The sequence below is a fragment of the Hypomesus nipponensis genome, chromosome 13 (genome assembly GCF_054491055.1).
Source record: "Hypomesus nipponensis isolate SF chromosome 13, ASM5449105v1, whole genome shotgun sequence".
NCBI classification, from domain to species: domain Eukaryota; kingdom Metazoa; phylum Chordata; class Actinopteri; order Osmeriformes; family Osmeridae; genus Hypomesus; species Hypomesus nipponensis.
In genome coordinates, this window is record NC_140373.1 from 12,889,209 (window position 1) to 12,911,179 (window position 21,971).

Sequence of the window (21,971 nt, forward strand, 5' to 3'; positions counted from 1 at the left end):
GAGTGGGGAGAGGGGAGAGGGGAGGGGAGAGAGTGGGGAGAGGGAGAGGGGGACAGAGAGAGGGACAGAGGGGGGAGAGTGACCTGCACTACCCAATGGAGGCCAGCTGGACTCCATACTAGGGCACACACACAGAGAGAGAGACACAGACTCATGGACACACGCTACAAGGCTCAGACATGTGTGACTGATTTCCATAACAACAAGAGCTGTACATGTGTTTCCGAGGAGATCTTAGAGTTTCTTTCAATAGCATCTTTAAAAATGACTACATCAAAAAATAAAGAATATAACCTTTATTTATTAACCTTTTGATAGCCGGCTACAGCCTTGAGTCCCACATTGCCAGTGTATGAACACAGGGCTCCCATGCGACACACACAATATTGTCAATGGAATTACCCTCACAGCTAAAGGTAATAAAGTAATTAGACATGAGTCAGTTCACCTTCCCATTCCCTGGTGTGGATTCTTCCTTATATTGTTTTACACACTTCAGACTGGAAAACTCATACTGGTACTGCAACACCATGCTTTTACATCAGTGTACAGAAATGTACCACGTTAATTGTTCTGGTTCACATTGGGTTTCCAGGCAGCATAAATGCTTGCCTTGGTGATATAGGTCAACAAAGCAGAAAGATGTTGCACTGCCGACACAGCAAACACAGATCAGTACCACCATCTAGAGGACATCAAGAGAAATGCATGTGCCACACCAAGCTACATAAAGTTACAGCACACTGAAAGGTTGTTTCCATTTAAATGTATTTCATCAAAACAAAACCACTAGTGTAATATATCACACAACAAGTGTATCAATGTAAGTGCAACTGAAGGGGTCTGGAAAGAGTTAAGTAACATCAACACTACAATCAAATAAGTACTCCCTCCAACAACCACATTATGTTGTAAATAGTCTGTAAGACAGGTGTTGGTATGTAAGTCTTTATAATTTCATGAATATATGTGAGGTGTAAGGCGGTGAACTCAGCAAGCCTATATCACCACTGTCTGTTCTTTGCATTCCCCTCTCTCTCTCTCTCTCTCTCTCTCTCTCTCTCTCTCTCTCTCTCTCTCTCTCTCTCTCTCTCTCTCTCTCTCTCTCTCTCTCTCTCTCTCTCTCTCTCTCTCTCTCTCTCTCTCTCTCTCTCTCTCTCTCTCTCTCTCTCTCTCTCTCTCTCTCTCTCTCTCTCTCTCTCTCTCTGTTAGTTCTCTCCTGTCCTCCCTCTTTTCATTCATCCCTCCCTTCGTCCCTCCCTCCATCCTTCCTTCACCCCTCCACTACATCTGCTCGGACAGTGCAGAGTCCTTCACTCCGGCTGCCACCACGGAGAAGAGGAGCGAGGGGAAGAGGGAGCGGAGGTAGAGAGCCACCCGGGGGATGGGGTGTGCCAGCACCACCTCCTTCCTCTTCCTGTTCACCGTTCGCACAATCTCATTGGCCAGAGCTGACGGGCTCACGCCATGGGTCAGCTGACTGGAAATGACTGGTGGAGAGAGTCGAAACAAAATGAACATTTGATTATCGTGGTTTACAAAGTCTCTCTGGTGACATTTCAGCATCTTATTATGTGTTGTGTTAGTATGTCATAGATTCATTTTTGTTGATTGTTTCAGTTTCTCATAAGTATGTTCTCTCTCTCTTATTCTATGTTCACTATTGAGGATCGATTTGTCTTTTCACAGCGTGCCTCTCTACTCACAAGCAGCCATGCCCTTGGGAGGTTTTGGGGCGGGGCTTGTGGTGGGCGGGGCAGTAGCGTTGATGAAGGTGTGGCTGATGGTGCTGACAACGATCCCATACTCCTCCACTTCTGCCCGCAGGCAGTCGAAGAAGGCCTGGACCGCGTGTTTGGAGGCAGCATCTAATGCAATAACACACACAGGGAGTGCACACGTACACACACCAACAGAGTGCACGCGTACACACAGAGAGCATCGCACGTACACACACCAACAGAGTGCACGCGTACACACAGAGAGCATCGCACGTACACACACCAACAGAGTGCACGCGTACACACAGAGAGCATCGCACGTACACACACCAACAGAGTGCACGCGTACACACAGAGAGCATCGCACGTACACACACCAACAGAGTGCACGCGCACGCACACAACAATACACGCACACATACGGACACACACGTCACACGTGTCAGGCAAAAACACACAAACCGAGCGGAAAGGCGTGACTCAGCCGTCACTGATCTTCATTCCATACATTGCAGAGGAGATACTGTACCTAATCATTATCTAGTGCTCCGGAATCTTCTACCCCTACACAACACCATGGGAACCAGCCACAAGCCCATAGCTGACATTCTACTAGGGTTGTTATTTTACAGGAGGAGGATAATGTGTCGTCACAAAGGGTTCCTAGTAGTACAAGAGCACTATTTGATGTTGGTGCAGTTCAAGAACTGACATTGATTGAGTTCTTCAAAACATAGAATATGGACCTAAGAGAAAAGTGGAACTCACAGGAGCTTCTGAATGGAACCGCCAGCCGCCCCTGGATACTGTTGACCAGTAGAATGTGACCGGCTCTCCTCGAGATCATGGTGGGAAGAATCCCTACAACAAGAGTCATTCATTTCTTTCATGTGAACTAAACACCTAAAAGTGTGTAGAGCAATACAAACACTGACTGCATTCCTTGTCTGCAAGAAAGCGAGAATTCAAAGCCTGTACCTAGTGTTCACCAACACTATTTTAATCCGAGGGCATCATTGTTAAAAATACGAACTCAAATAGAAAGACAAGCAAACCTGATCGTAACTCAACAATACTTTTGCATGAAACATTCAAAGGAAAACCTCCATGAAATGAACTCGAACAACTTAAGAGTTCCAAAGGTGTTGGCCTCCCCAACCCTGTTCCACCTCACCTTTGGTGAGCACACTGGGACCAAAGTAGTTGACGTCCATGATGTTTCTGTCCAGCTCCAGGGACACGCTCTGGACGGGAGCCTTCAGCTTCATGCTGCTGTTACACACCAGAACGTCTACACAGCCATAGCACTCCACCACCTCCAGCACCACCTCGGGCATGCTGGCCATGTCACTGAAGTCCAGCAGCACCAGCTTGGGTGTAAACATCTGCAGGAGAGGAGGCGAGGGAGAGAGGGGGGAGAGGAGGAGGGGAGGAGAAAACAGAAGGATTGGAAGACGGGAGAAGATTTGTTTACTCCAATGTTCCCTTCCACTGTGGGAGTCATACTCATTCCTGGGGTCCTCACTCATACATTCATTTCCTAGTGTCCTAACTCGTTCATTAGTTTCCCAGGGTCTTTATGCTTCAATTGGGAGAGCTGAAACCAGGGTGAAGGGATGAGGGGGAGACCAAAGCAATACTGCAACCACTGTGCACATCGTCCGACATGTCACGACACCACTAGTGTTCTAAAAGGGGTTGAAGTGGTGAGTGACAACTGTAACTTTCACCCTCATCCCCTGACCCTCTCCCTTCACAAACCCCATACTGGGAGCTCATGTGCTGTATCTGCTCTGTCAGTTTGGACCCCCTCACCGCTTCCTGGTGTCTGTGTGGTGTGGTGTGTGTGTGTTGTTTTTTCCAGACACATCTGCTCTGGCCTTGGCTCAGCAGATACCCAGAGGACAGCGCTGTCAAAGGGCAGGATATCCTGCCATTGTTGTTGACCAGGGGAGGAAGCCCCGATCCCTGAACAGAGACACAGGAGAGTGTAGCAGAACGAGATACGAGCTGGGCCCTTCTTCTGGTATCCTAACGTCCATGCTGTTTTGTTTGGTGAAATCTGTGGACGGAATACTGGTCTCGGTCGCCCGTTCGATTCACCGGGCAGTTGTGCTCATTCTGACCCCTGATCAGTCCGATCAGTGCTCTCCGGGGAAAGACTTCACGTACAGGTCTAAAATCCGTGTTTCGTCTCCAGCCCATGTACTTTGTCCGATGGTGGGTTGACCACAAACGGACCGAAAGTCAGTGGTTGTGGGAGCAGCGCAGCGTGACTCACCACTCTGGGGTCCGCTCCACTGGTGAGGGAGTCGTACAGAGACTCCATCTTGTCCCAGCTGGTGCCACACAGGACCAGCCTGGCCCCACCCTGGTGGAAGAGACGGGCGAGCTCTGGATGGAGGGATGGAGAGAGGGACGGAGAGAGGAATGGAGAGAGGGATGGAGAGAGGGATGGAGAGAGGGACGGAGAGAGGAATGGAGAGAGGGATGGAGAGAGGGATGGAGAGTGGGATGGAGAGAGGGACAGAGGGAGGGAAAGGAGGGTTTGGAGAGAAGAAGAAAAAAGAATGGGAGGTGAAACGAAAAAAAGACGGAGAGGTGAAAGAGAGAGGGTCAGGCCAAAGGTTCATCTTGTCATTCAGTCACCCACATCAAAGATACAGTACCACACTGTATCTCAAGATGTTTCTTTTACATTCCATTCGGAATTTAATTTGAATTCAAGTCCAATTGAATCAACCAATCTTTATCGGAACCCTCACCGCTTCCCACGCCCGACACAGCGTCTGTTATCACCACCACCTTGTTGCGCACCATGGATTGGGACATAAACTGGATGACCTCGGTGTAGATGTAGTAGATGCCTGCCGCTATGACGACCAGCAGAGGCAGCATCATCACCGATGGCAACGCCATGACCTGACAAGGGGACAGAGAGAGGATTGACGCGTCAGCATCCATCAATCTAACAAGCTTTGTTGGATCTTACCCACTGGCAGGAATGTCATGTAATCTAATGAGTCTCAAGTTCAGGAGGACATGAGGGGAAACGAGTGTGGTTGTGTTGCACTTTTTTTGTTACTTCATTGAGACTTGTTGGTTGTATTTGTGGTGTGCAGTGATACACTGTGAATTGCAGTCCACCTTTATAGTAGTAGAACTCATAACTCACATCTTAACATCATGCTATTGTATAACTGCTGTAGAACCACAGTATAGCTACCACCACAACATGTAACTCTGTCCTGTAAGAGGAGAGGTTCTTGGTTTGTATATTTCAGCCAGTTAGGAATGAACCTCGGGGTGTGGAATAATGCTAGTGCTCCTTGGATCGTGTGTCACCTGTCACCGGGCGACAACGCTCAACACCCCCCAAACGGTGCCTGAGTTGGGAGTGACCATCCACAAACCACCAGGAGGTCTCCTTTCAGTGGACTGTGGACTGACACACTTTTGGTCGAACCTTTGGGTTTGGTGTGCGGACTAGTACACTTCCTGCTCATAGATTTGGCTATGCAGATCAGACCCAAACACCAAACAATCCGTACTCTACTCTAATGTAGAATACATGTGTGCAAGTTGAAACTGAAAAAATTGTAATCTCAGTCACAGCCCACAACAATGGGTAAAGGTTTCATTATACATTACACTATTTGGAAAAGAAAATCTGTCCCCCCCCCACACGTTTGATTAAGAAAAGCATGTTTAACGGCCGCATCCTCAGTTATTAAAAGAAATCTGTCCCACCCACAGTTGAAAACAAACCTACGCCCTTTGACGACAACAGAAATATGGAGCCTCTCACAGACCACATTATGAAACAGATCCCGTTTGAATCCTTGCCTCCATGGACAGAGCAGTTGTGTCTGGTAGCAATCCTGCCTCTAGCCATGTAAAGTGTGTCTGAGGACAACTGCTAAATATACTCATGGCCAAAGCAGGCTGTCGCCACACACTGCCTCACACTGGGCCACCTCTAGGATAGGGTCACTGGATACCCCACCGGAGGCAAACAGGGATACAGACACATGAAATATGGGACCCTATTTGACCCTCTGGTAGGAAAAAAACAGCAGACTTTACTTGTGGAGAGATTATGAGATTAGGTTGTGTTACTGTTTAATCTGGAGGTTTGCATTCCAGAACAGCACAAGTATGATTGTGGTGATTCGATGTCAAGAGATCCCATTGGGGGTTAGTGCATGATGAACACACACACACCTTTCGCCACACACACACCTCTAATCTGTTTTATTCTTGGTACACTTACAGCGTGCGTAGGAAGATAATCCTTCACCCGTTAATGGCTGTTGTTTTCCAGGTTTGGTTGGGTAATGAGGTAATAGAGCATTAGCCACCTTCTCCCTGTCCCGTCCGTCATTCGCCCAGCCGTCTCTGTGTCTGCTGGACTTACTGTTGGACTGGTGGCTAAGTGCTTTTAATAGACACTGGCTGAGTCAGCCATTAATACTCATGTGTGTGGGGTATAGTATCTTAGGCATTCCTCTTGTTGCCAATGAGACAAATGGAGAGGCAACCCCCTCAGACCCTTGAAATAGGAGTCTGTTGCTCTTCAGCTTGGTATTATTGTGGCATGTGGATAGTTGGATGCAAATCCAGGGGGTCCGATGGTTGAAGGGGGTCAGATGGCTGAGCGGTTGGGGAATCGGGCTATTAATCAGAAAGTTGCCGGTTTGATTCCCGGCCGTGCCAAATGACGTTGTGTCCTTGGGCAAGGCATTTCACCCTCCTTGCCTCGAGGGGAATGTCCCTGTACTTAATGTAAGTCGCTCTGGATAAGAGCGTCTGCTAAATGACTACATGGAAATCACAGAATGGAAGTTTCTCTCATTCATAAAAAATGTCTAAAACATTCTAACTAAAATATGTATTTGCTTAATGCCTGTTTAAACATATCTGACATGTAATTTCATTTAATCTTAAAACCATGATGGGCTTTTTGTTGTTTTGTTTATTACACCTTCTGTGAAACTTTTTTTCTTTGTGTTTCTGTTTTGGGAAAACTCGTGGAATCATAATTTAAAAAATCTGATTGGTTGACTTTTTCCCCATATATATATCATAAGCGTCTCATGGGATGTCACATGGCAAGGTGTAACGTGTTGGTTTGGGTGGAGCGTGAAATTCATTAGACTTATGATCCATAATATTTCTTTGTTTGGATAAAGAGCTCGGTTTGAACATTATCAGCCGTTGCTTCAAATCATGCTTCCTTTATAAACTTAGTTACGTGGTTTTGGTGAGGTGATCGAAGAAAACAACACGACTTGGTGAACCGGCGGCTGTCCCGGGTGTTCAAAATAGTGTCGCGAGAGAATGCGCGGTCTACCATCGCGAGATTCCCTGAAATTCCAGCAACAAATCTCTGAGCTCACGAACTCCATCCATTGGGAGAGTTCTCGCCCGAAAAAAGGGAGAAAATAAACCCACGGGCGCTGCTTAGCAATCTAGTTATGGATACATAATATAGCTAAATCCGCTTTTGGGCGTCACTGATTTGTCAAGCGGCACTTTGCCGAATCTTGTTTTCCAACAGGAGAGTGCATTACACTGAAGATTTCGATTTGGGACCTTTTCATTCTACCATAACGCCAGAAGGAATTCATTAGCTAACGTTAGCTAACTTGCTATTGCTAGCCAGTGAAGAATCGGCCAGTAGGTAAACTTCGCAGAGATCTGGGAAGCTAGTTAGCTAGCTAATTGTTACCTTGGCTTTACTTTTGGCATTTTTCCCCTCAAATGGGCGTAGGACATCGGCAGATGGACGCTATTGCCTTGGTGCTAGGCACTGCAAACACTGTGCATTTGCTGTTTTGTGGCTTGCACCCCAGCTAACATAATTGGTTGTATCAACTAGCTAGATAGCCAGCTAATAGCTCGCTATTCGGCTTTGTGGAAACAGGCCATGGACTGAAAGACATTCATCAGTGGTCGCATGCTAGCTTGATGGCTAGCAATCACATACTAGAAAACATAAATTGGATTTAACTTTAGAAAAACCCACCCATTCAATTTGGCCTGTATGTATGTGTGCAAGTGAAGACCACTATAAATTATAAAGAAGTAGACACATCCTTTTATAATGCATTTGTTTGCTGAGCCCTTTTTCCAAACTGGATAAAGAAACTCAAAGAAAATAACGGGATTTTCCACTGAGAGTTGTCAAAATCAAAAGAAAGAACATTGCATTCGACTCTGAACCAAGACAAAAATACAATGTCTACTGCAAAAGAAAATCCATGTAGGAAATTCCAAGCGAACATTTTCAATAAAAGTAAATGCCAGAACTGCTTCAAACCCCGGGAGTTGCACCTCTTGACCGACCAAGATCTGAATCAGGTAAATTAAATGACAATAGTTCACTGTGAAATCGAATTTTGTCACTTATGTTTTATCCCTTAAGAACAGTTAGCAGGCAAAGTTTGTCGCAGGCAACCTATGAAAGTCAAGTTGCTGACAACATTGTAACCATCTACTCAAACTAGAAAGTGCGCTTCTCATACCTCATGTACTATCAGGTCTGAAATGTAGACTAATAACTAGGGACAAAACAGCCCTCCGCTGTTGCGGGTGACATTGATCTCTGCACTCGCTTTAGGAGTTGATGAGTGGATGATGAAAATGAGGGAATGTTCCCCAAAAAGTTAGACTGTCTGCCTCCGGCAAGACTCCAATGTCTTCTTATTTTATGTCAGTCTCTACCTAGTTTCCTTCGGCTAAAGAGAACACTATGCCTGCACACAACAGAACGAGTCTCAGATTTGGGCTAAAAGGGAGCGCGCATATGCTGTGAAGTTAATTTAACACGGTCCACAGTGCTGTCCTTTATTCTGCTTGGGAAGCATTAGCCTCGTTTTTGAAGTCGTTGCATAAGAGTAGACAAAATAGGTTGCTAAACTGGCTCATGTCTGCAAATCAGTCGAATATATTATGAGGAAGCGCCTTTTGATTTTACCACAATGCATATACCTCAGAGCCTAGGGAAGTTGTGAATAAGAGGAACTCTCTCCCCCAGATCATTAGTTTAGTCTGTGTTGTATCCTGTAATTGATCCCATACGATGAGGTCCAGATGGGCCCTTGAACATGGTTTAAGAATCAAACAGCAACGTCAGCATCCTTTCTCTCCACCAGTGTGTCGTTGTGTGTGTGTGTTTTGTGTGTTTTCGTATGCGGAGAGACTCTTCCTGTCATTGCATTTGTTAATGCCTGTGTGCAATTATTGCAGGTTAACCCCTTAAAACCTGGACTTCTCAGTCAGGATCGGGATTTTCATCATTACATCATTTCCTTAATCCCCCTGAGACTCAGCCCCCCCCCCCCCCCCCTCCTTTTTATCTTTCACAGCACCAATGGGACCAGTGTTTTTTGTACACCAATCACCAGTTAGGGAATTAACTAGCTCTTATCTGTGTCCAACCAGAGCATTGCTTCCCTCAACCAACCCTTTCAAAGAGTGCGTAGACCTCGTATAGAATGCACACAGCTGTCTTCATTACCATGTTAAAAAACAGCACTTTGTGGCCTCGCTAACTTGTGTAAGTAGCTCACCGTTCAGGCAGTCTGTTAAGCCAATGGCCCCTTTGAAACGGATCCAAACCCTGTTTTGGATCAACAGATTTCAATTTTCAGTTCTGAATAATGTAAAATTGCTGGGATATACTTTTATATAGTTAGCGTTAGCTACGTTTTTAGAGTTTCTGTCGAGGTATCTTTGAGTTTAGCGAAGACGCAGGCTGGAGAAGGCGTTAGCGACATTGACTTCATCTTCCACTCACTCCTCCACTGTTTCTGGTAGATAGCGTTGGTGAGCCGGCCAGAGTTCTCCCAAGCTGCGACCTCATGCTGTTGAAACGCTACAGCTACGACTCCAAACTGAGTCTCATTAGTTTGAATAAATCTGGCCCCTGGATTAAAATGGGAGCTGCTTGAGTTTTGAATAGAGTTTGGGCTGTTAGTCTCTGGCTTACAGACAGTTCCCCTTCTACTTTCATTCATTTGATCACATTCACCCCATGAATGCAACTCTGAAATGGATAGCCCACATGGAAAAGTTATCCGAAGAGAAGGAGCTTAATGTCAACGCCGAACAGTATCCAATATAAACAATCTCTTTGTTTAACCCACCAGGGACATGAGGTGTACTGGGGGAGGGCTTGACTGAGCAGATTCCTCCATCAAAGTCTGTTTAGTACAGAAACAGACATTTGATTTCCCAGAAAGGCCTTTTTTATGGGCTAATACTTTCAGCTGAAGCTTAAGGCCTTTTCAGTGCTGGTTAGTTTTTTTGTTGCTGCTGTTGTTCCGGATTTATCGCTTTGCTCTATTGTCCTTCCTTTGGCATTATAGTGTAAAGCATAGAGAGTTGGCTACAGCAGGGGCACAATGAGAGAGATGGAGAACGAGGTCGAGAGAGACAGAGATGGGGGAGAGAGAGACTGAGGGAGAGACACGGGGGGAGAGAGAGAGAGAGACTGGACATGAGAGGGACAAAGAGAGGCAGAGAGCGAGAGACAGACAGAAGGATATGCTGGGAGTTTCGGGGAGGTGAAGGAGGGAGGGGAGGTTGCCGAGCTTGCAGAGGGAACTGTGGGATTGAGAAAGCAGAGTAGAGGCTCCCAGAGGTTCCTCCCACGCTGAGGGCTTCAGCCTGGTCAACCAGGTGGCCATGGACATCAGTTTGTAGAGCAGAAAAGGACAGTGTAGTCCCGCGTGGTGTTTAGACGGCCTGTTCATCTGCCCCTAGTGGAGCAGCCGCAGTGCGGGGAATTCAAGGGACGAGAACTATTAGAATGTTACAAGGTCACATTTGAGTTAGTGTTGCACACACACACATCATTCTGGGTTCCTGTAGGCCTGGCTGATGACTGTGTCACTAAGCTCCTGTATTCATCGTTGTCCACCATGACAGTGGTTGTAGACTGGGGCTTCCTGGCCCCACCGAGGGGGGGCTTTCGCTGGGGAGGAAATGAAGAGTTAACCTCGGTAGTGAGGAGGGCTGGAGGGACTGGGAGTGGAGGGACTGCAGGGTCACTGGAGGACCACTGGAGAGGAAGTCAGCCTTGTGGGTGGGTGTGTGTGGGGAGGGGGGGGGGGGGCAGGTGTGTGTGTGTGTGTCACTGTTGCTTATTTGTGCATCCTGGCTGCATGGCTGTCGTCAGCGGTACGGGCCACAGCTGCTGGTTTGTCTGTCTTTTGGTGGCCCCCGCGTCTAATTGCCTCTGTCTCTCAGTCACTTTCTGTCTCTCTTTCTCTCGTCAGTCACTGTCGCTCGTCCCTTATCTCCCTCTCTCACCCCATATCCCTATCTCTTTCCTGATCTCCAGAAGGAGATAGTCAGGGATCATCGGTCACTGTTGGCAAATTACCTGGGTCTTGATTTGTTTTTTTTTAATCTGGGGGTTACGACACGTTTTCCCCCCCCTCTCGAGTCAAATTTTCAAACCCGCCGAGCCATCCACCTGCCTCTGCAGACTCTGCATGCTCCGACAAGACACGTATGGATTCATGGCAAACATGCAGGGGCCTGGGGGGGAAATGGCCTACAGTTAGAGCTGCTTAACAGTCGTCTGCACACCAGGTGAGAGAGGGAGAGACACACACAGAGAGGGAAAGAGAGCGGGAGAAAGAGGGGTGGGGGGGAGAAAGAGAGAGAAATGTAGACAGAGGAGGAGAAAGACAGGAGAAAAGTGGAGAGGGAAACGAATGAAGGGAGAGCTGGAGAAGGGGGGGGTGGGGGGGGGGGGTGGGGGGTGGGGGGGGCGGGGGGGGGGGCAGAGAGAGAACTGTCAAACAGGTATGACAGCTGCGAGGTAATGTGTAACTGTTCAGGCAGCGATAGACGCCTGATTCAAAGCAAAGAGGCGCCGTTATAAAAAAAGGTCCTGTGGGAACGACTCGTGTCTTTTCATTTGTTGACACGTCCCTTAATCTTCACCCTGTATTCATAGGAGCAAATAGTCGGTGTTTGAACAAGTCTGTGTAGCCAGTGGCGGAAGCCAGTATGTAGATCGATAGGCAGGCGGTGTCACTTTGCTCTTGGTTCCTCCGTTTTGCTCTGGGACATGGAGGAGTTCCACCGGGGTTCATCACATGTATGAGCGGGCCATCAGGTGCACTAACACGGTCTGTGTGGCTCCAAACTGCCCTGTGAGGAGGGAAGCCACATCTGGACCCCAAACATGTTCTCTCTACATTTCTCTCTAAGTTTCTCTCTCTTTCTCTCTCGCTCATACGGATTGCTAAAATTGCTGCTTTTTCTATTACAGGCCAAACCTATTTATGGTGGATGGCTTTGCTTGGCCCCCGAAGGAACGGACTTTGACAATCCTAATCAGAGGTCCCGGGTAAGAGTGTGTGTGGAATCGACAGACACGTATGCGCACTGGGGGACATTTCCCCCCTTTTTATCACTCTATAGTTAAGTGGGTGAATGTTTGTAATGCACAATTCCACTCAAACACGAGCCTAACCATCAGCCAACCATGCCCAGCATGTACAGGTGATAGTGGTTTGTTAACTTGTTGTCAGTTGAATCACTCACTCTCTCTCCCTACCTATACCTCTCTCTCCTCAACAGAAATGGCAGCGGAGGTTCTTTGTGCTGTACGAACATGGGTGTCTTCGCTTTGCTCTGGATGAGTCGGTAAGGAGCTCTCTATCTCACTTCATATCTTGTCTATTTATGTATCTCTCTCTCTCTCTCTTTCTCTCTTTCTCTCTCTTTCCCTCCCTCCCCCCTCTCTCCATTCCTCTCCCTCTTTTCCTCCCCCTCTTCCTCTCTGTATGTATCTCTCTTTCATTCTCTTGCTTTTCACAGCTCCTTTCTTTAAGGTCACTCCCTTCTTCTATGGTCTAGGGAATCAGGCTGACCTCCTTTAGTGTCATAAAGCACTTTTCTAGACCAGTGTCGAGCTGTTCCACTGCTGCTTGCGGGGAGATACGGGATAACTGTTCTGCGCTCTTATCTCGGGCCCGGCAGAGGCGCGTGTGTAGGGGTTGAAACCGTCCCCACCCTGCTGAGGGGTGCCCTGACACTGTGGAAACACAAAAGAAGCGCACCTCAACGTTGAGAGATGTGAAGCAGGGAGAGAACTGTGAGGGAAAGAGAAGGGAGAAGAGGTGTGTGTGTGTGTGTGCGCGTGTGCCCATTTGTGCGTGTGTATGTGTGTCACTTGGGAATGTGACACGGGTGACCAAACCCACTGGCCGATCAGACTGGAGATTAGATTGCTTGTGTGCAAACAGTGAGGCCCACACTGCCCTGCCTGCCTTCCTGCCTGGCTGTTCACTGTTCCAAGCCCACAAAATGGTGGGCCATTCACAAAAGTGGATCGTCCGTCATCAAATGCGGCCCACAGAGGTCAAACGTCTGGCGCGCGTGTACAACGTGGACTTCATCGCTGTGCTCGCGAAGGACGTGAGCAGTCGACGGCGGACGTAGAAGGACGACTTGGATGCCTGGGAGGCAGGCGGCTGCAGCTTCAGACCCGGGAGCTTCCGCCCGTGTGGAAGGAGGGAGGAGGAGATGGTTGACGTCTCTCTGTTGTCCTCGCGGGTCTCGCCGCCCCGCCAGTGGTGACAAAAGCAGGAAGACGCCGGTGTATCTGGCGTGCGCGTGCCGCGTGCTCGCAGCACAGCCACATGCGCACTACTTGTTTTCCTCCGATTGTGAAGGATATTCCAACACCGTCGGCCACATTGTCCACCCGTCTTTTCATCTGCTAAGGGAACACTCTGGAAGACTGGGGGAAACTGGACCAGGAAAATGGCTGCCCCCCCCCTCCCTAACACACACACACGCACGCCGTAACCACCATCACTACCACCCACCCCCCATTAAACAAGAACCCTCCCAAATCTGACCAGATAGGACTTTGTGCTCACAAGTGTTTATACGTTTGCAAGGCTCAGCAGAAGGGAGATTGGCAGCGTAATATTCTGTCGTATATTTTACTTCATAAATCAACCCCATTACCTACATACTGGACCTTTTCAACCTCCAGACGTAAAAAAAAGGGATTCAGATATCTCTCACACACTCACTTCTCTCCTCGTTTGATCAACTGATCCTCCCTCCCATTACTCTAGCCTCCCTAGCAACTGATTAAGGGCCCCTTCGCTCAGTAGGTCTCCCAGTCCGGCCAAAGTGCAGAAGGGTTCTTACTCACAGAAGCATCAGCAAAATCAGGCAAGCTGGCTGTTCTCCACTGTTGGCTACGGGCTAGCTGGCTGTTCTCCACTGTTGGCTACGGGCTAGCTGGCTGTTCTCCACTGTTAGCTACAGGATAGCTGACTGTTCTTTACTGTTGGTTACAGCCAAGCTAGCTAACTGTTCTTTACCAGTGGCACAGCCAGGCTACCTGTTCTTTTCAGTTAGTTACAGGTGAGTTAGCTACTAGCAGTGCTCTGTTTGGTTACGGGCTAGCAAGCTAGTTGTTCTCTGGTTTGTCCTCCTTAGCTCAGCCAAATGGCTTAATGGGAAAAATGACCACTTGATAAAGATTCCATTGTTCTCTTTCCAATGATCCGATTAACACACTAAAACCCGACAGCCCGACAGCAAGAGGAATCTCCAGTCCATGTGACAATGCTAAAGATGTGGCGTTTCTGGATAAGAGCGTCTGCTAAATGACAAAAAGTGACGAAATGTTTCTCAGAATGAGCCAAGCTGACAAAGTTACACTACTGTTCTTTATCACAAGCTGACACTTGCGGTTTGACTTTCCCATAGGTTTCCCATAGGCTACTGTTATCCACCTTGAATAAATCACATCTATAAAAAGTTCAGGGTATATGGTTTGGAATGCTTGTTCTCCAAAGCTAGTCCTCTGATGGGGTTGTTTGAATCTACGTCACAGGGGCTGAATGAGCGAGCTAACTGGCTTACTGCACTTATGGTTCTGTCTGCCCGGTCTTTTGGAAGAATGTTCCGGAAAACTGGCCTGATTCTCCCCCTCCAGTCTGACTGTCCTCCTAAAAAAAAAAGACCCAATATGGTCTAGGAGCGGGATACTTATCCTGTTTTGAAGCGATTGTTAGTAATTCCTCTGCTGGTCTTGGCCAGTTGAGGGGGCGGGAGTGAGGTAACCCTGTCTAAGGAAGGGTGAGGCAGAGGTTGAAGCGGGGGAGGGAAGGGGTGAGGCAGAGGTTGAGGCGGGGGAGGGAGGGAGGGGGTGAGGCAGAGGTTGAGACGGGGGAGGGGGGGGTAAGGCAGTGGTTAAGATGGGGGAGGGACGGGGGTGAGGCAGAGGTTGGGGCGGGGGAGGGAGGGAGGGGGTGAGGCAGAGGTTGAGACGGGGAAGGTGGGTGAGGCACAGGTTGGGGGGGTGCTGCTGAGGGGTGTTGAGATGGGAGGGGGGGTGGTGTTGAAACATTGGATGAATGTAAACAATGAACAAGACACCGCTCACCAGACATTATGCTCGATTCAGTATCAAATTCAGGATGATATCCGAAATCTAGAACTTGGTTTAAGTCAGTCGCTCTCCCCCCGCCTCGGCTGTAATACATTTAGACTCTGTGTTGTTTGCTGTTGTTTGAGCGGTGGAAACAGGAGGAGTGTCTTGGTACAAACATCTGAAGCCGTGGCCTCTTAAAAGCGGAACTATTTTCGCTCTGAGAAGAGGGAGATGCTCTCAGGCCTCCAGCAGCTTGGCTCTGGAGATGCCCATATTTGGTGAACTACGGCAGGCTCCCAGCGCCCTGGCCAGGGGAGAGGAAGAAAGACAGACAGGCAGAGAGAGAGACTGTAAGCCCCCCCAAAAAACCACAAGGAAATGTCAACTAGCCCCAAACATTCCCCACACATACACACACACACACACACACAACCCACCAATTCAAGCGCCACGTTGTGAATGTGCGATGGCTATAGGTATGAACTATCGCACAGGCCTTGGGGTATCGACTTTATCATCTCGCAGTGTGAGTGAGTGGAAGGGAGAGAAAAGAGATTGGAATCGTTAAAAAGACAGCGTAACATGGGAGAGAGGCCGAGAAGGATAGATTGATAGAGTATGTGAGGAAGAGATCAGCTGAGACAGGGATTATCAGACAAAGGCAGCACGTGGAATGAGACCAACAACCTGTCTTGGAGGCTACAGCGAGTCAGTCACCCAGCTCCATCTCAGAGTCACTTTTCCCTGTCTTTTTAAAGGCTGCATTCAGCCTTGTTTTAGAGGCCGCAGTCAGCCCGCTTTTAGAGGCTGCAGAGTCACTTGGGCCTGTGTATTAGAGGCTGCAGTCAGCCTTATTTCAGAGGCTGCAGAGTCACTTGGGCCTGTCTATTGGAGGCTGCAGAGTCAGCCCTGTTTTAGAGGCTGCAGAGTCGGTCTTGAGCTGTTCTGGAGGTTGCTAGACTACCCTGTCTTAGACGCTCAGATGCAGAGCAGAATCATCCGTATGTGTGGAGCCCACGACTGCTTCCGAGCCCTGAGGTATTTAATCGGGACTGGGGGCAGGTGGAGAACAAATGAGTGGAGATGGGGGGGGGGGGGGGGGGGATTGTTGGAGGGTTGGTAGAGGAGATGTGTGGAAGGAGCAGAAGAAGAGAGGAGGAGGTTTCATAGATAAAACCAGAGTGGCAGTTGTTGCCTGTTCTGATGAAGGGGGTTGGCGTGTCGGGGCACATGTGCCATATAAAACAGTGGCTTCCACTCTGCGGCGTTCTGTGGTCTCTGACAGGCCTGCCACCGGCTCGGCCAATAAAAACCCAGCCGAAGAAGAATTCATCATTTATAGAGTGGGTGTGCGCCACTTAATTGTAAAGCTGGCTTCGTGAGTTGTATGCATGTTTTTTTTTTTTTTTTACTCTTATTTCATTTTTTACGATCCTCGCTCAGGGCAGACTGTTTTTCCCCCCCGACAAAGATATTATTACTCCCCTCTACAGATCCTTCATCTCTTTGTGTGTCACAATCTTGGAGACGCCAAACTCCTTCTCCTGTTCTGTGAGAAAGTCATTATTTTTAATAATACCCCCGTGCGGAACTATATATAGACACCCACCATGGAAGGCTGACACAATGAGAGGATATGGCACTGGAACTGTTGGGGAGAGAAATCAAGTCTGCTATAACTCAGACCACATGAATGGCAGTCTTGGCAGATAAATATCGTCTTTGTTTCGGTTCCAGCGTAAGATGTTTCTAGAAGGCAGGTTGAGGTCGCTCCATAGGCAGTGACCCACACAGGCCCAGGATCAGTTCCACCCCCTCTGTAACCCCAACCCCACCCTGCGCCACCATCAACAGTCAAACTGACCCAGGAGCAGAGCTCGCGGGCAATCCCACCGCCCCAGCGTCCCTCTGCCCGCCTGCACAGAGGAGGCGGAGGGGAGGAGGGTATTTCCTCCTAACCCCAGCCTATTGTAGGATTAAATCTTAACGCCCGTTACTGTAGTAAACACTTTCCCTCGCCGTGTAAATAAGAATGCAATTGCCTCCTATTGTTATTCCGCCAGAGGTAGTACCAGTCGTCATGGTGATAGCACAGCATGTCGTTACAGGGATGTTGCGTGCAAAGAACCGAAACATTGGGTGGTTTATAAATGCGGTACTGCTGCTTCATTTTAAAGCTCCCTTCACCCTCCACGTCAGTGAGAAGGATATCCGATCACCTCCATCTTGCTCTTCACTCTTTCTCTCTCTCTCTCCCCCGTGTCTCTGTCTTTATCTACCTTCTCTATCCCCAGCTCTCTGTATCTCTGTCCCCATCTCTTTTGGATCTCTCTCTCTCTCTATCCCCCTCCCTCTCTCCCGGCGCGAGTGCTGTGCGTCTGAGACAAGCTCCTGCAGTCTCAGCCCTCTAAAGTGTGACCCAGACTAGTTGCCATATTTGGCTGGGCTTCACTGGCTGATCTTAATAAAGCAGGATCTGTGTTGGATGACCTTAAAAGGAGCAGGGGGAAGAGGGAGGGAAATATAAAGACATGAAGAGAGGGTGGGAGGGAGAGAGAGAGAGACAGCACCTGTTTTACATCTTAAGTTAAGTCACACAGCACAAGCCCTGATAACAGCATAAGCTGGAGGCAGAAATCAGACCATGCCCCACAGTGCTCAGTCAGACCTCACTGTGGCCTTCTGGGTAGTCAGGCCTTACTGTGGCCTTCTGGGTAGTCAGGCCTCACTGTGGCCTTCTGGGTAGTCAGACCTCACTGTGGCCTTCTGGGTAGTCAGACCTTACTGTGGCCTTCTGGGAAGACAGACCTTACTGTGGCCTTCTGGGAACTCAGACCTTACTGTGGCCTTCTGGGTAGTCAGACCTTACTGTGGCCTTCTGGGTAGTCAGACCTTACTGTGGCCTTCTGGGAAGACGGACCTTACTGTGGCCTTCTGGGAACTCAGACCTCGCTGTGGCCTTCTGGGTAGTCAGACCTTACTGTGGCCTGCTGGGAAGTCAAACCTCACTTTGGCCTTCTTGGAAGTATACCTCGGAAGGTGAAGGGAGCACTGTGTGGGCTCGCATGGGCACACACACACAAACACACAATGTAGGCCCTAATCCCAGTCTGGATGGGTTTCGTGTACTGGCAGTAGGTACAGGACAGCTGTAAGGATGGTCAAACCCAGCCTTTGCAGTACTGTCTGGATCAGTGCTGTCCAAAAATCCTGGCCATTGTAAACGTGTCATGTGGCGGTCTCTTTGTACAGGGACAGGGCCAGATTGAGTCACATTCCATATCTTCAGAGAGAGAGAAGGGTTCGCTTGTATCGTATGCCAGTGTAGCACCACAGGACTCCTTTTGTGCTTACAAGGTGCTGTGAAGTGTGCTCGGCATCTGCAGCATGTTGGACGAAACTCCGTCAATCTGTCCCAGTCATTGAGCGAGCGTAGACACACACACATTATACATTTATACACACACACACACATTCGACCCATCGAGCGCTGGAACTTGATGGATTCACCGGTTACCAGGGCGACCTGTTGCGAACAGCAGCATAAGCTAACAGTAGAGCAGATGACAGGTGTGGGGGTGGTGGGACCTCAAAGAGAGACAGAGGAAAAGAGGGAGAGGGGGAAGAGAGATGGGGCTGATGGCTGAAAGACAGACGTGAGAGAGATTTCGCGGGCTTCGTCACGTCCAGCAATAAACTCCAGTGTGTCAATTTATCCGTTTATTCCTTCAACTCATGACTCCTTCGGGGAAATGTGAGGTGCGCTTGTTTTCCCACCCCAGCCCCTCACGCTGCCCCAGCCCACAGTGAATCTAAACCCGTGTGGTGTGCTTGTTTTCCCCGCCCCCCAGCCCAGCACGCTTCCCCAGGGCACGGTGAACATGAACCTGTGTTCGGACGTCATCGATGCAGAGCCCCGGACGGGCCAGAAGAACGCCCTGTGCATCATCACCCCAGAGCAGGAGTACTTCATCAGGGGAGAAAACAAAGAGATTATCAATGGGTAGGTCTGTGTGTGTGTGTGTGTGTGTGTTATTGAGGTACCGTGAGTGTGTGGGAGTCAGGTGGCTGAGCGGTTCGGGAATCGGGTTGGTAAACAGAAGGTTGCCGGATCGATTCTCGGCCGTGCCAAATTACGTTGTGTCCTTGGCACTTCACCCTACTTGCCTCGGGGGGAATGTCCCTGTACTTACTGTAAGTCGCTCTGGATAAGAGCGTCTGCTAAATGACTACATGGAAATGTAAATGTTAACCTGCTGTCTTGCTGTGTGCAGCTGGACTGAACAGCTGGTGGTGTACCCCCGGACCAACAAGCAGAACCAGAAAAAGAAACGCAAGGTGGAGCCTACCACCTCCCAGGTAACCACATACACACGGTATATTTTATATAACACAAACATCAGAATCCTCACACATACCACCCACGAGTTTGAGTAGGACACTAAGTGTGTGTGGTTCACGTCAGTGTTCATCCGCCCCTTAAAACTGACAGACAGCTCAAAGCCCTGTCATGTCATTGTTGACATGTTGTCTTTGTCATGTTGTCCTGTTGTTGTGTGGTCGTCATCGTATAATTTTAGTCGTCACGTTGTTGTCATGTTTTTTCTGTTGACCCACCAGGAGCCGGGCCCAGCCAAGGTGGCGGTGACTGGCTCGGGGATCCCAGAGGCAGAGAAGGTTCCAGACTCCAGCTCCATCATCTGGCAGGAGGAGCTGAGCCAGAGGGAGGCGGAGGGGGCGGCCGTGTGGTCCGCGGCCGACCTGCCCGCGCTGGGCTCCCCACTGGCCCCCGCAGGTAGGGAGGGTCGGAGGGTCGGTAGTGACGTTTTCGCATCCACGTCCACCTGGAAATGCTGAATCGCTGTAACATGACGACAGCTGCTTCAAAAGAGGTTCAGGGCTAGCATTGGGGCGTCCATGTTGAACTTAGGGCCTTTTCAGGGGTCGACGCACAGTTATATGGGAAAGACATCCCATTTATGGCACCGTTTAACGCGTCCTCCTTGTCTGTGTCCACCCCCCCCCCCACCCACCCCTCCTGCCTCCCCGCCCCCCAGGCGAGGGCTCCTCCTCGGCGGGGCGAGGCTCGGACGCCGGCTCCCTGAACGGCGACGAGGCGGACCGCGGCGGGCCGCCTCTCCACGGCGCCGCCCCGCACCCCCCCCACGACATCCTCTCCCCCACGGGCTCCTGCTCCAGCCTGGGGGGCCTCCCGCGGTGCCTCTCCCCGGCCGCCAGCGACCCCTTCCCCTCCGGCAGCTCCCTGCTCTCCAACGGCTCGCACATCAGCGGCTCGGTCAGCTCCCTGGACTCGGACGCCAGCGGCAGCACGGTGGCCTCCACGGAGAGCCACCCGCGCCAGCCGCACGGCAGCCACGCCGACACGCCGCGGGCGCGCCGCCTGGAGGCCGAGGCCAGGAAGGCGGAGAAGAGGAGCCGGGCGCGGAGCCCGGAGAGGGAGGCGGCCGTGTTCAGCCCCGAGAGGAGGTGAGGGAGGGAGGGGCAGGATGGATGGATGTGGATGGATGGATGGATATTAACAGATGAATGAAAGACTGACTGGATTGGTGAAATACTTTTTGGACCGGGGATGACTTGCTGGAGTGGAGAGACACCCAGCTCATGGTTGTGTCCTGGGAGATGTAGGCTCTACACAGCCTGGGAGATGTAGGCTCTACACAGCCTGGGAGATGTAGGCTCTACACAGCCTGGGAGATGTAGGCTCTACACAGCCTGGGAGATGTAGGCTCTACACAGCCTGGGAGATGTAGGCTCTACACAGCCTGGGAGATGTAGGCTCTACACAGCCTGGGAGATGTAGGCTCTACACAGCCTGGGAGATGTAGGCTCTACACAGCCTGGGAGAGGTAGGCTCTACACAGCCTGGGAGATGTAGGCTCTACACAGCCTGGGCAAGCAGAGAGGAGCTGGTCCTTAACTTAGCTGGCTGGATGCTGTCCGTTAGGTAAAGAGGCTAATCAGGGCCTGATTTAGATGAACTCGCACAGACTCCAAGTTAGAACTTGCAAACATTTGCCTGGCGGGAGAGGAGCTTATCCTTTTAAAGGCATGCCCACACACAGACAGCCCTGTGACGTGCATACACACGAGCACACACAAACACACCAATTCTCTGTGGTGCCCACTCACATCGTCCGAAATAACGGTGAAGTCTCAACGGGTCGAGAAATGGGCCATATTTGGTCAAATCCCCTCAGAGCAAAGTGATATCCAGAAATCCCAGTGTTAGTCCGCTAGGATTTGTGGTTATTGATGGATAACTCTCCTCACCAGGGTTATCCGGCCTCCTGTTCAGGCTAAACGCTCGCTGGATAAGCAGGCTTTGTTCTTTCCATCCAGACGTCCGCCTTTGGCTCTGTTCTCGGAAGGGTAACCCAGGTCGCACACACACTTCCTGGCTCTTTCACCCCCCCCTTCCGAGCCAGAGTTGAAAGGAGAGAAGAGGATAGGCGAGAGGAGATGATAGTCTCTCCCAGTAGAAAGACAACTGGTCCCTTTCGATTCCGATTTTTTCTTCTTTTTTTTTTGCATCAGATATCGCTTTGGAACTCTGTCTCTCTCTGTCTCTCTACCCCCCTTCGCCTCTGTCTAATTCACTCACTCACTCACTCTCACTCACTCACTCATCCGTACCACACAGTGCCTCACTGCACCCCGGCAGTAAGCGAAGCATCCAGAGATCATGTGACAGGAATGCCTCCCTCCCGGTCGGAGCCTTGTTGCCTTGTAAGGTAGCAGAGTTCCCCTAATAAGGACAACATTAGGGGGGAGAAAAAAAAAAGGAGTCATTTCATAATTCCCACTGC

General features: G+C 49.8%; 2 protein-coding genes across 3 annotated transcripts in view; one reads left to right on the forward strand and one right to left on the reverse strand.

The window, feature by feature from the left end:
* Window positions 1–281: 281 nt before the first annotated feature.
* On the reverse strand, window positions 282–6,151 carry dhrs7cb (dehydrogenase/reductase (SDR family) member 7Cb). The gene is made up of 7 exons (XM_084671060.1): window positions 5,995–6,151; window positions 4,487–4,643; window positions 4,003–4,115; window positions 2,896–3,106; window positions 2,490–2,582; window positions 1,707–1,868; window positions 282–1,490 (listed from the first exon to the last, which is right to left on the reverse strand). The coding sequence occupies exons 2-7, from the start codon at window positions 4,638–4,640 to the stop codon at window positions 1,285–1,287; spliced, it is 939 nt and encodes a 312-aa protein (XP_084527186.1). The 5' UTR covers window positions 4,641–4,643; window positions 5,995–6,151; the 3' UTR covers window positions 282–1,284.
* Window positions 6,152–7,126: 975 nt separating this feature from the next.
* mpripb (myosin phosphatase Rho interacting protein b) overlaps window positions 7,127–21,971 on the forward strand; it is a 37,476-nt gene continuing 22,631 nt past the window's right edge. For both annotated transcript variants that reach the window (XM_084669970.1, XM_084669971.1), the window contains exons 1-7: window positions 7,127–8,084; window positions 12,013–12,090; window positions 12,324–12,389; window positions 18,996–19,147; window positions 19,419–19,503; window positions 19,765–19,939; window positions 20,202–20,631. In XM_084669970.1, the coding sequence (XP_084526096.1) occupies window positions 7,962–8,084; window positions 12,013–12,090; window positions 12,324–12,389; window positions 18,996–19,147; window positions 19,419–19,503; window positions 19,765–19,939; window positions 20,202–20,631 (1,109 nt within the window). In that variant the 5' untranslated portion in view covers window positions 7,127–7,961. The remainder of the gene's footprint in view (window positions 8,085–12,012; window positions 12,091–12,323; window positions 12,390–18,995; window positions 19,148–19,418; window positions 19,504–19,764; window positions 19,940–20,201; window positions 20,632–21,971) is intronic.

Bases quoted from the DNA above. Each gene is read 5' to 3' on its own strand.
- dhrs7cb (XM_084671060.1), bottom strand. From the start codon at position 4,640: ATGGCGTTGCCATCGGTGATGATGCTGCCTCTGCTGGTCGTCATAGCG. The intron at 2,583-2,895 runs GTGAGGTGGAAC...CTCTTGTTGTAG, and splicing joins TCCCAGTGTGCTCACCAAAG to GGATTCTTCCCACCATGATC. The intron at 1,491-1,706 runs GTGAGTAGAGAG...TCTCTCCACCAG, and splicing joins TCCCAAGGGCATGGCTGCTT to TCATTTCCAGTCAGCTGACC.